Source organism: Vulpes lagopus, chromosome 13 (assembly GCF_018345385.1).
Source record: "Vulpes lagopus strain Blue_001 chromosome 13, ASM1834538v1, whole genome shotgun sequence".
Taxonomy (NCBI): Eukaryota; Metazoa; Chordata; class Mammalia; order Carnivora; family Canidae; genus Vulpes; species Vulpes lagopus.
This window is the reverse complement of record NC_054836.1, coordinates 45,955,169-45,969,523: the sequence shown is the minus strand read 5'-3', so window position 1 is coordinate 45,969,523 and position 14,355 is coordinate 45,955,169. Positions and strand designations below refer to the sequence as shown.

Here is a 14,355-nt window from a genome sequence, read left to right as displayed (position 1 = left end):
GATGCAGTTCAACACTGAAGGTCACATAGAACAGTCATTAGAAGCCTCTTCTCTCTTCCTTCCCTCTCTTGATGCGCAGAAAACACATCAAGGAAACTTGAACATACCCAAGTGCAGGAAGCAAAGAGGGCTTATAACAAAATGCCCAAAGTTCCCCAAACTCCGCTTGTGCTCATCCAATTAGAAATCAAGAGAAGTTTGCAAAATCTCTCAGAGCACGTGAGCCACATTGCCACAACTCAGGAAAGTTCTGTGAATTTGTTATACCCCCAAAGTACCAAAAACTTGTTGTTCTCTGCACTCTCAGGCTACCTGCTTGTTTTTCTCCTTATCCACGCAGTGACTGCACCATCCCTGCAGACACACACACACACACACACACACACCTCTTTATTGCCTATTCAGCCTAGTAAGGAATAAGTAGAGCCTATTTAGCCTAACAAGGCTCATGTGAGGAGTCACTTTCTCTGGCAAACCTTCACCTACATACCCCCAAACAGAAAACCCCAAACTGGGCTTCCTGAGGCTCCAAGGCCAGCTGTGTTCTCCCTAGTTTGCCACAAGTCACAAGCCCTCCACTGTAATTGTCATTGTCTGAAGGCCCACGTCTTCAGCCGAATGCTCAGAATGTCTATGGAATTGGAGACCAAACACAACCTAAAGAAAACATTTTGATTTACAATAGAAATTTCTGTAAATCGGCACCCCCCCCCCCCCCCCCAGCGAATGTTCCTTGTGTAACAGACTGGCATGCTTTGTTACCACCCGTCACTCAAGCCAGGAATTTGCCTAGCCACCATTCAACCTGTAACAAACTTCTTCCTTTTTAAGCCCCACCTCCTATTTTGAGGGCTCCTCACCTTTCACTTGAACTGAGACATCTGCCACCTGACTCCACTCACTGACACAAAGCTCTAGCCACAGAAGAGCTAGCTGCAGACGGCCCTGTGATTTTTTACCCCAATGCAGACAAATATTTTCTGAACGCGCTGCAACATACAGCACTTTGGGAAGTACTGCCCCAAAGAATAAAACTCAGGCTTCTTGGCATGAATAGCAGGCCCCCCATTCACGGTGCTGCACTCTTTCTCCTCACGCCACATCACTTATGGTGCAACCTTGGCTCTTTGTTCTCCCTGCACCTGAACACACTTTCCCGCTCTGCTTGGCCAGGCTCACTCTGAATTCTCCTTTGCAGCTCCTGTTTGTGTGTGGATTTCCCATGCTTCTCCCCCACATTAATCTTTTCAAAGCTGGCTTGTTCAAAATGAATCTGAAAGGGAACCATAGCAAAAATGGATCTCATGCAAGTGCTTGTCGTTCAGTTGGTTGAATGAAGCCCAATATAGTAACATGGCTCTAAAGCCCAAAAGGCTCCCTTTAAGGACTAAATGTCTAGGTTCTTAATTCAAGGTCAACATAATCACCAGCATTGGTTTCTTTTCCTTCTTTGTTCATTCTTAGCCACTTGAACATTCTCAATTTTCAGAATTAAAATCCTGGTTTCTGAAAAGGCTTTTACTTCAGGATTTAGAATTAGAGACAATTTTTGCTTGTTCCTGAGGGTTATGTTTGGAGGAGATAGCTAATTAAAATATCTTGGCACCTGTCCCCAAAGGCATTTCCTTCTCCCATACCGAGAGCTTTCCGGCTCACATCTTTAGTATTTGTCAGATCCATACAAATGTGAGTGACAGAGAGCAGCAAAGGAACAGAAACTCAACAAGAGAAAACTCCACACAGTTTTTCTTGTTTATGTAAGAAAAATTTATTGGCTACCTACCAGGTTGTTTTTCTTGATTAGGATAATGTATTCATGGGTGTTTATAACATTATGCACTATACCTTTTCATGTGTTGGAAACATTTCATGAGAAGAACAAGTTTTCCAGTCAAAATGGTTTACCCATGTTCAACCAAAACTGGGAAGAGTCAACCACTGGGCTGCTCTCATTTTATTAGGAGATACCCCTTACAAGCTGGTGGGCAAACACTCGGGAAATGCTCAACAGGTTAGTAAGGGGAGACCTTCCACGTGAAGGGTTGATGATTTTCAACATGCCACCTTTTTCACAAATAACTGATGTTGCCAACATCCAATATTCACTTTTCTTCCCAGTTCAAAACTTTGAGTTCAAAATCTTTAAACATTCTTATTTTCACTGGGAGAGGGGAAAGTACTTACTTTTACTGAGCACCACCTACATGCAGCTGGAATCATTATTGTGCTTATTCTTGATCAAGGGCATTTGTCCATCATTAAATTCAATCTTCATAGCTAATAGTATAATTAAAATAGGGATTATATACATGTAGGCAGAGTGATATTAACCGTCTTTTAATTTTTTATATACTATGGCACCAACATGAATTGCTAGCCTGGGTTATATACATTAAAGAACGAAACAGAATATTTTTATTTTGAATTCTCTAACTCTTCAGGAGTTTGGCTTTGAGAACCCATTGAAAATATCCCATGTAAATAGGATGGGGCCACTACCATCAAACCATTTGATTAATCCTCATTATGATCAAGCATTTGATAAAATCATTGTTCATCAATAGCCTACAGCCAAAACCAGAACATGGCAAATGGACCATTTGACTCATTTCCCCATGCTCCCCTATCAGAGAGCTGCCTGCTTGGATTAGTAGGCCTGTACAACTCTCTGTCCTTTCTGCCTTCTCTTTCTTAACAACAACAAAGAAAGTGTAGAAAGGTTAAACTAGCCACGGATAAAGTACATCACACGAACTTGTAATCAAGTCACCCAAATTGACAGGGTTGGTCCATGAGGAAGAGTCTCCCTCTCATTCACCATGGTTAGATGTGATGTAAAATGCTGGGTTAGAGGCTATTAAACATTACTGGGCAGAGTCAACTTAGTCCTTGAATGAATCATGAGCAGTAAATAACCATCCATAATTCTCCCTTCTGCGTCCCTCTTTCATAAAGAGAAAACCCAGAGTGAACTAGAAAAGAATTTAAAGATAATCTAAAAAGGAACCAACCAGGAGTGGTCCACTGATTTACACCATCCCTCATTTCAGTACAGGAAGAAATACATGACATTATAAATGTAAGAGTTTTGCAAACTCCAAGTGTCTCAGATTTCTGTGCAAGTGATCTCACCAGAGGCAGGGTGTCTAGTTTTCCTAATTCTTAACCCTGCCCATATGCTACCCCACCTCTTTGTGTTAAAGATAAGCAAAAGTGTGGCTCCAAGTGCCTAAAGGGTGTGCACAGGGTCACAACCATACTTAGAACCCAAGTCCCCTAAAAAGTTCTCTTTTCAAATGTAGCACTAAAGCAATGACAGGGCTACCTCAGGTAAGACCCACAGAAAACAATAACAATAACAATAACAATAACTGCCCCAGCCAGTCAGTATTATACTCTGGGCTTTATTCAGTTTACTCAAACAACTAGAGATGTCCCAATAAAGAATCCAAATTAATACTTCGGCTGTCATGAGTATGGGTAAAGGGAACACAAATGTCATAACAGGCAACGGCAATATGCTGATTGTCAAAAATTTGGGGATTTGCTACTAATAGTACTCTTTATAAAAATCAAGTATTGTAGGTCTTATAAAATATATTTAAATAAAACTGTTATAAAACTGATGAACCCGAAAGGGATATGGCTTAGTTATGAAGTATAACACAGCACATCTTGAAAGAGAAAATCTGTTTTTTTTTAAATATTAAGCCCTTTATTTACTACACTGTAGAACACAGTATTTTTAGACATCAGTGGGTTTTGTTTTGTTGACATTTTCATTTATTCAACTGAAAACAAAAGTCAGCAAGCTCACATGATGACCAGTAGTAAACTACTAGTAAATTAGAGCAAGTACAGAAACCAGTCTTTGTTTGGACTGATGTTAAATCAACCGGTCAGCAAAGGCTTTCTGTATAATAATTATGACATACTAACAGTCACCAAATAGCACTGAGCTAGGAATCCTCTAGAAATAATGATTTTCATTTTAAACATGGAATAGTCACACAATGTAGATGGCTAACATCAACCCATTATACTTGCCCATCCTAAATTGCTCTAAGATTTAGAGAAATGACTCCTTTTTTCACAGGTTGTGCAAAAGTTTCTCCAAATATCTGCTCATGCTCAATAAAACTAACATGTCACCCAAGCATTCTTTAATCTCACTGTGATATATAAATGGACACATCCATCATACACACATGTATAATTAGGTGACTCAAGGAATATGCAAAGATGGCAAGAAACCATTCAATTCTTTGGTTATGCTCCACTGACAAATATATATTTCTTGGCAACTAGCCAATCAGTTTTGGAAACAATATTGGACCATGACCCAATAAAGTCTAACAACCTATCCCTTGCTTTCCATGCACCATTAGGGCCTGTCACCAATCACCAGCCATCTCTCTCAGGCATACATTCCTCTCTTTGGAAGCATAGGATGCCCCTAGATAACTTTGCCCTTCTCCAGAGAAACACATTTTCCACTCAACTGCAAGTCTTGATTCAAAGCTAAAATTAATACAGGCAGGCAATTTAGGTTTCTTAGAAAACTTCTTAAAAATGACAAATTTATGTGATGTTAAAGCCATCCAATATGTCTGCATGCTGCCTTATTAAATTACAAACACCTGGTTTATTTATACAATGTATCCAATGGCTTACAGATTAGGATCCTAGAAATAATACATGTCTTATAGCAAAAAATATACATATAATAATCCACCTATAGTTTATATAAATGATGAAATGTTTCTGAATATATCTATATATCTATATATGTACACATATATACTCTGTGTGTGTGTGTGTGTATTTGAAGAATCAGCACACAAATACTGCAGTCCTTCATTGGCTCTTCCACTTCAGTGTCAAGGACACCATGTTTCAAAGTCTTAGGAGCAGAACAAAGGTCACCGTTGAGGACAAAGGACTGGCTTGATGCACCTTCCCTTGTGAAGGACCAAGTTTGCTGGACAGTGGCAACCTGCAATGCATGGCTTATTGCATGGACCAATCTCATTCCAGTTGTCACAGGTCTTGGCACATCCTGGACCACAGGTATCGTACACAGCTCCGTGCTTGCACTGGGTGGCTGAAAAAAAGGAGACACAGGTGGGACGTGGAGAAATGGCCACGTCAATTCAACCTCAGCCCAATGCCATTCTGCAGGCTCCTGTCACCCACTGCACTCTGGCCCTTTTACAGACAGATTCATGTTTGCATTTGAACAAAGAAATAACAAACATCTGACCTTCCTCAAATCACCTGCACCTGAACTAATAACATCAAATATCCACCTGCTGAGCTACTGAACTTCAAAATAAAATAAAATGTAAAGCTTTTTATTCCCAGAGAAGACAAACTATACATTAGTGAAGCTACCAGGAAGTCTGTGAGGTTATTTGGTTATTGAGAACAGTATGAAAAATCAACTCCAAGTGGTGTTTAAAGCTATCAGGTTGTGATGAATAGGAATATTTTGTGCAACCACATCAATATTCAAGTATACAGAATTACATATACAGAAAAAAAGCCCCTACCAATGATACGTGACATATTTTAATCATAGTGATCAATCTGAGGCAAATTAGAGCAAGAGTGGGGTAAAACCAAGCAAGGAAAAATGAGATATGTGACTGGGGAGATGGAAATATGTGGCTGACTGGTCAGAGAATATAAAAGTAATGATCTAGCCAAATCATAAGCAATTTTCTATCTTTGTTTACTTAGAGCTAAACTGATTCTGACAATATTCTGAGAGTTCCTGAAAATTTATGAATAGATTTGTCAGAAAAAAACTGCCAACATTCTGGAAGTTTTATGACATACAAACGTTCCTATCTGACTTATTTCCAGTGACAGTCAAAGAAGCCATCCTTCATTCTCATGAGTAGGAATGCTGACACATGAGGAATTTAGAAAAGGGACCTTCCACGAACACTAATAGCCGTCTGCCTTCATTTGACGTCACTCCAAACAAAATTAGTAACAATGGAAAATCATCAGTTTAGACACCTCTACTCAGTTATGTGGTTTGCAAAATAATACCTTGCAAAGAATTATATAATTGCAAACCTGAAAAACTGAACTGGCTTTCAAGCAAGTGCACCTTATGTTGAATCTTTCAAATTAGATATTTAGAGTTACCATGGAACATTCATGTTTGACCATATCTAACTTACAATAAGCTGATAATAACTGCAAAACTGAATTCTATGAAGGTTCCTCAAGTACCCATTACACTAATTAAAAACAAATGAGAAAAAGGTGTCCTGTGTAGAGAGTAGTCAAGTATCACTCACAAGCTCTTACATATTACTAAAAAATTTGAACATATGTAACACAGAATTTTGAGAAACATCTGAGTAAAACCAATTTTCTAATATTTGGCTCTATATCATTTTTCTATATGGACTCTAATTTCCATAATAAGTGTTGGCATTTTTAATCCTGTTCTAGTTGGTCAAAATGTTAAATAAAGTAGACTAACCATTACTAGCCACCTGTTTTGAACAAAGCCACTGTGTAAGATGCTTTGCTGGTAGAGATACATGGCATGATATAGCAATAGAGGGATGAGTTGCTGGTAGCTATTACCAGCCAATTATACTGAAACATCAAATGTAATCGTACTGGCTTTATGCCTGGCTTGCTATCACCTTTTTGAGGTGTCCTCTCAAAAGTAACTTTCTATCCAAAATGGCATCCCCACATTCTCTATTCCTTTTCCATATTTTTCTCCTTTGTACATAACACTATCATTTCTACATTTGTAACGTGCTTATTCTGACTTCCCACACTAGAATATAAACTCGCTCAGAGCAGTTTTCACCTAGTCCACCACAATATTGCTAGCTCTTAGCACAATTTCTAGCACCTAAATGGCATTGGGTTCAGAAGCCAGCAACGAATACTTGCTGAAAATCTGAATGAGTTCGAAGACAGATCTAACTACACCAGAGAGTAGATTGGATACTTTCCATTCTCCCCTCTAGATCCACTCTCTTCCTTTTTTTATGTTCTATGCCTGTGCTCTGTGTTGACCACCAAGGATATTTCAATGGGCTCCTTTTTGAATGGTGAATACCCATAGACAGTTGGAGGAAAGGAGGAGAGTGGGGCCAGGTACTTATTTACCTAGCCTTCTCCTTCTGGCATCACTGTGATCCACTGCATCCCTCCAGCAAATGTCACTGCTCCTAATGAGTAGGGCTTCATACTCTCAGAGCTCTCTGTGTCCCAAATTCTGATAGCCAACCCCTCCCTCGCCTCTTAGGCCAAGGAATGATGACAGCCTCTCTGTTATGAGCCAGGGTAGGATGTAATGAAAAATATATATTTATCCTTTGTCCCTAGTTTCTGGCACATGGAATCTCCTAATGTCCATGGAATCTCCAGAGTAGTAAGTGTCTTTTTTGTGCCAATGACATGACTGGTGGTTAGGAAACCCTAGATAGCTTCAGGATGGGGGCTGGTCACCAGAAAGACCAAGGCAAGATTAGAGGATTGGAACTTTCATCCCTGCCACCCAATCTTCAGGAAAGGGAGAAGGAGAGGGTATTGAGTTAATCACCAGTGGTGAGGATTTCATTAATCATACGTGCATAATGAAACCTCCATAAAAACTCTTAAATGACTAACAACAAAGTTCAGAAAACTTCAGAGCTGATAAACATATCCAGGTACTGGGAGGGTGGTGTCTTTACTCCACTGGGACTGAAACTCCTGTGCCAGGACCCTTCTGTACTTTGCTGTACGTACCTCTTTGCGTCTGTTCATATGTATCATTTATACTCAATCAGTAATAGCAAATAAAGTGTTTCCCAAAGTTTAGTGAGACATTCTAGCAAACTGTCAAGACTGAAAGGGGGTTTTAAGGGGGATCACAGCCAAGGCAGACAGAAGTGAGGGTAACCTAGGGACCTAACACTTGCAAATGGCATCTGAAGTGTGGGCAGTCTTGTGACACTGAGCCCTTAAGCCTGTGGAGTCTGATGCTAACTCTGTGTAGTTAGTGTCAGAATTGAATTGAGTGGTAGGATACCCATTTGGTCTCTGGAACTTTGGAGAATTGTTGGTATGAGAAAAACACCCATACATTTGGTGTCAAAATATCTTGAGTAAAAACAGTTCATTTCCAGGGCACTGGACTTTTCTTTATTTTCCTACACCTTATTTATTCCTTTTCAAGAAGTCCATCTTTTAAACGTAATTAGTAAATTTGAGTGTGCCATTTGTTTTCTGGCTGGATCCCAAGTGAGACAGCCGATTAAGTAAAAAAAATTACTACTACTTGTTAATGCTACATTCCCTAACATTACTTCCACTGTGTAAATTCATGAAGTTGTTTTGGCTTTTCACAATTTAATTGTATTCCTTAGGCCACTAGGAACCTCCTCTAGCCAAGCCAATGCTCAGGCCTACCCTTTGTCTTGATCTAGTGCCATTATCTAGCTTGCTGAGCGTTAACTACCATCTACCCCACCTTCCCCTATTCTAGACACTTCCCAACTTTTTCTCCCACCTCTCTTACCTGGATGAGCTATCCCTTGACTGAATACTCAGAGCACCTGCTGCCCACCTTGATTACTGCATTTACAACATGAAATTAGAACCATAATTGTTTCCTTGTGTTCTCTCTCTCTCTCCAACCAAATCTAGGCTACTAGAGGGAAAGGCTATTTTGTTTCTTTATTTTCAGCAATAGTGTGCTGTTTAACATGTATTAGGTAGTCAGAGGACCACTGAGTGATAGAATGCATGGATATGTGGATGAGAGAGTGAGTAGAGCGACATAACCCTTCCTTTAAATCTTGCTTGCTTTTCTGATAATCTTTTGGCTTTTGACAGATCCCTTCAAAGTTTTTTTTTTTTCTCTTTTCAGTGGCTAACAGAATACTCTATACATTGTTTTGCCTAATAATATGAACACATCCTAGCTGAACACAATATTCACACATAATAACTATATCCATGTGTTATGTTTCTATATACCAATGGTATTCAAAACTGAAAATTAGTATCATCAGGGAACTTCCTGATGCCTGACATCCTACCACACCACCACCACCAAAAAACAAAACAAAACAAAACAAAACAAAAAAACAAAAACAAAGACAAAAACAAAAACAAAAAAACCTTGCCCAGGTAATTTTCATATGCAGTCAGATCGAGAACTCATTCTATAAATAACTCTCACACTCATGCCTCAGTCACTGCAGAGACTCATGTCTTTTTTAGCAAATGAGAAAGCAACTATTTCCAAAGTGGAAGTAAGTGCACAATGCAAGCTCCTACTGTTTCCCACCATCTTCCACCTAAAACCCTACTGGAGCTCTTCTGCAGTCTGAGAGTAACCATCCTCCCTTGTTGATGGATTTAGGTCATCTACACAAGCACCCTTAACTTGTCTCCCTACTGCCTCTCCTCCACATCTCCACCCACCCTTGATTTGCCATTCCTATTTTCTGACCCATCTCCTCCAGGAACTTGCTCTATTAGTTCTCCTTCTTATTGCACATTTATCTTCTTCTCTGTTGGCTCCATCTTCTAAATATTACAAACATTTCAGATCAACACTAATCCTTGACAAAAAAGATTCCTTAACATACCAGACTTATTTGCTTTTTCCTTTTACCTTTAAACCTCATAAAAGAGTTTACAGTCATTTTATCCAATTCCTCTGCAATTAATTGACATTAGTGACTTTGTCTTTCTCCCCTACCATTTTACTGAAGCAGTTCTCACCAAAATTTTTGGAAATGACTATATCCACTGATACATTGGTAATCCCCATTCTCCCATAACCTCTCCACAAAATATTTGGCCTTGTTGTCCACTTTATCTTATGACCCTGAACTCCCCAGTTTCTTCTGCTAACACCTTGAGGACACCTTCTCTCTTGGACTTTTTTGCCTACTCTCCTGGCATTAAATGTTTGAGTGACCTCTAAGACTCTTCCCCTTACATTGCCTTGTCTTCTCTCTCTCTCTCTCTCTCTAAATTATACAGTGTCATCTCCAATTTCTAGTTCTGATTCTCTTCCCAATCTCAATATTTCCCAAATCTTAATTCAAATGGCACCTTCTCCAAGTAGCTTCCTGGATCTCCCCCAGAACATCCTTCCCCTCCCTCTGCAACCCACAGTTATTTGTTTGTTTTAATCCTCAGTCCTAGTGCAGCTGTAGTTCTTAATCAGAGATGCTTTTAAGAGTCCCTTGAAGATCTTTTAAAAGATATTATTCCTCAGCCCCATTCCCTAAAGATCTTTGCTCTGACTCTATTACAGTGGGACCCAAGTAGCTATAGATTTTTAAAAGTTCCAGGGGTGCTTGTCATTGGTAACCATGGTTGAAAAGAGTGAACTGCTGAGGCCCTGGCTCCTGTGGGCAGAGAGTCCTTGTCTACCATGACCCAAGGTTCTGGCACAGGGCCAAGCACAGAGGAGCAGCTTAATAAATGTTAGTGCCTGTTGGATGACGATTTAATCTTAATGATGGTCAATCCATCATCTCATTTCCCAGTGTGGATTACATTTGGCTGGCCTTGAGTTCATTTTCCACTCAGCTGCTTCCAGAAAGCCTCTTTGAACTCACTTTACCCTCCAGATACTTTGTTTCCCTTTAAACCTTGCAAAGATCCATTGTAGTATGAAAACTCCATAATCTCCTCTTTCCCATCCATGTTCTCTCCTTTCCCCACATTCTCTCAGACATGAAAGACATGTCTCTTCTACCCTCTGAGCTCTCAATTCTTCCTTCTAGCTCTACCACTTAACTTATGGATGCTCTGCTGTGTCATTTCACCTTTGACTAACCTTTGAACACGGCTTACTTCCCTCACAATCTATAGCTAGAAAGTAGAACATAGAAAATGTGGAACTACTAGAAAAGAAAAAAGGGATCTTTTCTCATTGAACAAAAGCACTTCCATTTTAATTCAAATTAATAAACCTCTCCCATGTGTCTCCCACGTGGTAGGCATTCTCTTAGGCCAGAGAATCAAATGTGAATAAGATATCATCTCTGATCTCCAGTTACAGGAACCTGGCATACAACCAAACAGGTGAAGGTGACATGTAAACAGATTCTTAATTATATGCAAGAGGTACCATATTAGATCATGAGAGCAAAGTACCATGGAGGAGGAAGAGGGAGACATCATAGCAAGTCCTAGTCAGAGCCAAGTAACAACCATCAGTGATAAGACACAAATGAATAGAAATTGGAGAGATCTACATAACAAATACTTGAATCAATTCATTAATACTTATGTAAATATACAGATAAATATATATTCACTTTCAAATATGTTTTTCCACAATGTTCTTGTTGGTCTGTTTGCATAATGATTAACAACAGAGGCTGTAAGGCAAAATTGACCTCGGTTTTCATTCCCAACGTACTCATTTTCTAGCTCTGTGACTTGCAGCACATCACTTAAATATTCTACACCTCAATGTCCTCATCAGTAAAATGTGGGTAATAGAATGTTACCACATAGACTACGATGCAGATTTAACAAGATAAAATGTCATAAAAGTGCTAGTGTAGACCTTGGGGCAAAGGAAGTGCTTAGAAAATAGTGAATATTAATATAAATGGTCATTATTAAACTTTTATCATAGACCTTCATGATGGCCCTTTGCATAGTGTATTGTATTTCAGTAATTCACATGCTAAACCTGAGTTCCATCAGCTCTTTCTGCCACACGAGGTGGGCATATACTTAGTGCTGGTAGTCATGGTCCTGCTAAAATCCACCTGCCTTGGAAATGTCACTTGCTCATTCAGAGTTGCCTGCCTGGCTGGCTTCTTCTCTGTTCAACTTTCAAGCTTTTTATGCTGGAAAATTTCTCTTCTCTGTATTAAGTGGCCTTAAGTGCTGTCATAAGTCGAAAGATCTGGGAGCTAAAAATAAGTAAAGAGTATTCTTACGGTCTTCACTATTCCGATCATTTGGAAATGTATCTACTGAAAGATGCTGCATGTCGCTGTAAATTTATTTTTCATGTACCAACCGTCAATCTGCGGAAGCTCATCGTATGTGTGTGTGTGTGTGTGTGTGTAAAGTTTCCCCTGCAACTGCACAGAGTAATACTTCACTCAGATGGCTCCATTAATTTTAAGTGGTAAATGGAACCTTTCAAGGGCCATATTCCTTGTCCATTAGAAAAGAAATTTTAGCTCCTAAGATTCAGTCCCTGAAATCGGGATGCTGGGGGAAATACGTAGTCCTCAAATGCAGTGTGTGCACTCAGATGATGCTAAATATAGCTCCAGGCCAGGAAGAGAGTATTCATATGCTGTGTATCTAACATGAGCCTTACCACAACACCACCACAGCTAATAAAGTTTATAAGGTTCTGCAGAGCTCTAAATCACAGAGGATGGATGGATGGAGCTTGCCTCCATAGATCTTATCCATTTTCTGGTAGATTCAAGGGAAGGGGGACTCAAAGTAGAGAAAGAGAACTAGGAGTATTGAAGATGCACAGAAAAGACCGGTCCCTCAAAAACATCACCTTTAGTATGCTACCCCACACTGGTGCATTAGGTGAGAGGTAAGCCATTCCGTCTTACTTTGTAGGAGCCTTAGCCACACCTTACAAATGAGATAGAGAAAGTGAAGGACTTCATAGAAATCTACTTTCTGCTCCCTTTCCTGCTTCATTTTTTTAAAGATTTTATTTATGTATTTGAGACAGAGAGCACACAAGCAGGGGCAGGAGGGGCAGAGGGAGAGAGAGAAGGGGAAGCTGATTCCCCACTGAGCAGGGAGCCCTTAGATCATGACCTGAGCCAAAGGCAGATGCTTCACCAGCTGAACCACTCAGTGTCCCTGTTTTCCTGCTTCTATTCTTGCTAGGACCTGAACCCTCACCCTACATGTCTTAAGTAAATACTCCTTGTAAGAGATGAGGAGTTAATGATTTCTTTGGAGTCTTCCAGCACAATAGATAATATCTAAGGAATGACTGGGCGAGGTCATCATGTGCATATTCTAGACCACTAGCACTAGACATCTGGAGGATGCCAAGACATCCTGGCTCCAGGAAATAAGTGACTTATGACAGATACCTAGACCATGTCCTCATTCTGACCGGTTCCTATATGCCTGGGGGGACATGGGCACCAGACCACAATTGTCAGTAAAGACTCCAGACCCTGCGCAAAGATGAGACTCATTCTCCAATTCCTTTCCGAGTCTCCCAGATGCTCTGTATCTGCTCACTCTATGTCATTAATAAACTCTGCTCTCACTTCCTGCTGGCTCATGTTTGCTTTCCATCCAGCGTGAAGCCAAGGACCTTCTTGGTTGGTGCTGCACGACCCCCTCCGGTCTGCTGGCATTACTATGTTATTTTTATCAAATCAATACTCCGTTGAGAAAGGTGGCATTGATAGAGAGGCACTCTTGCTGTGGAAAGTAAACTCAGACACAAAGATCAGACTTGGGTTTGCAGAGGACAGAGCAAATTCCAAAAGAAAAGTCAGAAGGAAGTAAAAGGGCTTGGTGCTTTTCAAGGACACAGACTAGTGATCTTATTGAGGGGCAGCTTGGAGAAGTTATAGTAACCCCAAAATACTTGTCATCCTACTCCCTAAAAGCCACTCAAGTAGGCATAAAAACGAATTCAGTAGTTTCAACTCTGGCTGCAGTTCAGAATCACCTGAGCAGTTTGTCTGTTTGTTCATGATTTTATTTGTTTATTTGAGAGAGAGAGAGAGTGAGAGAGACAACGTGTTGTGGGGGTGAGTAAAGGAGAAGAGAATCTCAAGCAGATTCCATGCTGAGTATGGAGCCTGATGCGAGGCTCAGTCCCAGGACCCTGAGATCATAACCTGAGCCAAAACCAAGTCAGATGCTTAACAGACTGCACCACCCAGGTGCCCCGCACCTGAAACGTTTTAAAAGCTACACAAGACCAGTTAAAAAAAAAAAAAAAAAAAAAAGACCAGTTAAAGCAGGATATCTTGGCAGGGGGCCCAGGCATAGGTTTCTGGTTCATTTTTTAAACTCCTTAGTGACTCCAGTGTTCAACCAGATTCAGACCCACTGGTCAAAGTAAACAAGACGGCCATGCACTGAACACACAGCTTCAATGCCATTCTTCTTGACCCCTCGTCCCACCAGATGACCACTCGTGCCCTCCACCAATATAGGCACTCTAGAGTTAGCAGTGCCATGAACTGCTGCTTTCCTAATATGAGAGCTAAGGTTATGAGGATCAGCGTAGAATTAGGGCAAACTCCGGTCTCTTCATTCCAGGCAAATCTGGCCCTTTTCAGAAAAATGTCTGCCAACCCTGGAAGTAAGTGATACTCAGTCATCTCATCTTCA

The 14,355-nt window shown here is 40.3% G+C and overlaps 1 protein-coding gene across 2 annotated transcripts in view; it reads right to left on the bottom strand.

Moving 5' to 3' along the window:
• Window positions 1–3,395: 3,395 nt before the first annotated feature.
• The window catches only part of BMPER (BMP binding endothelial regulator), a 242,578-nt gene continuing 231,618 nt past the window's right edge, over window positions 3,396–14,355 (bottom strand). For both annotated transcript variants that reach the window (XM_041728257.1, XM_041728256.1), the window contains exon 15: window positions 3,396–5,104. In XM_041728257.1, coding sequence (XP_041584191.1) covers window positions 4,923–5,104 — 182 coding nt within the window. In that variant the 3' untranslated portion in view covers window positions 3,396–4,922. The remainder of the gene's footprint in view (window positions 5,105–14,355) is intronic.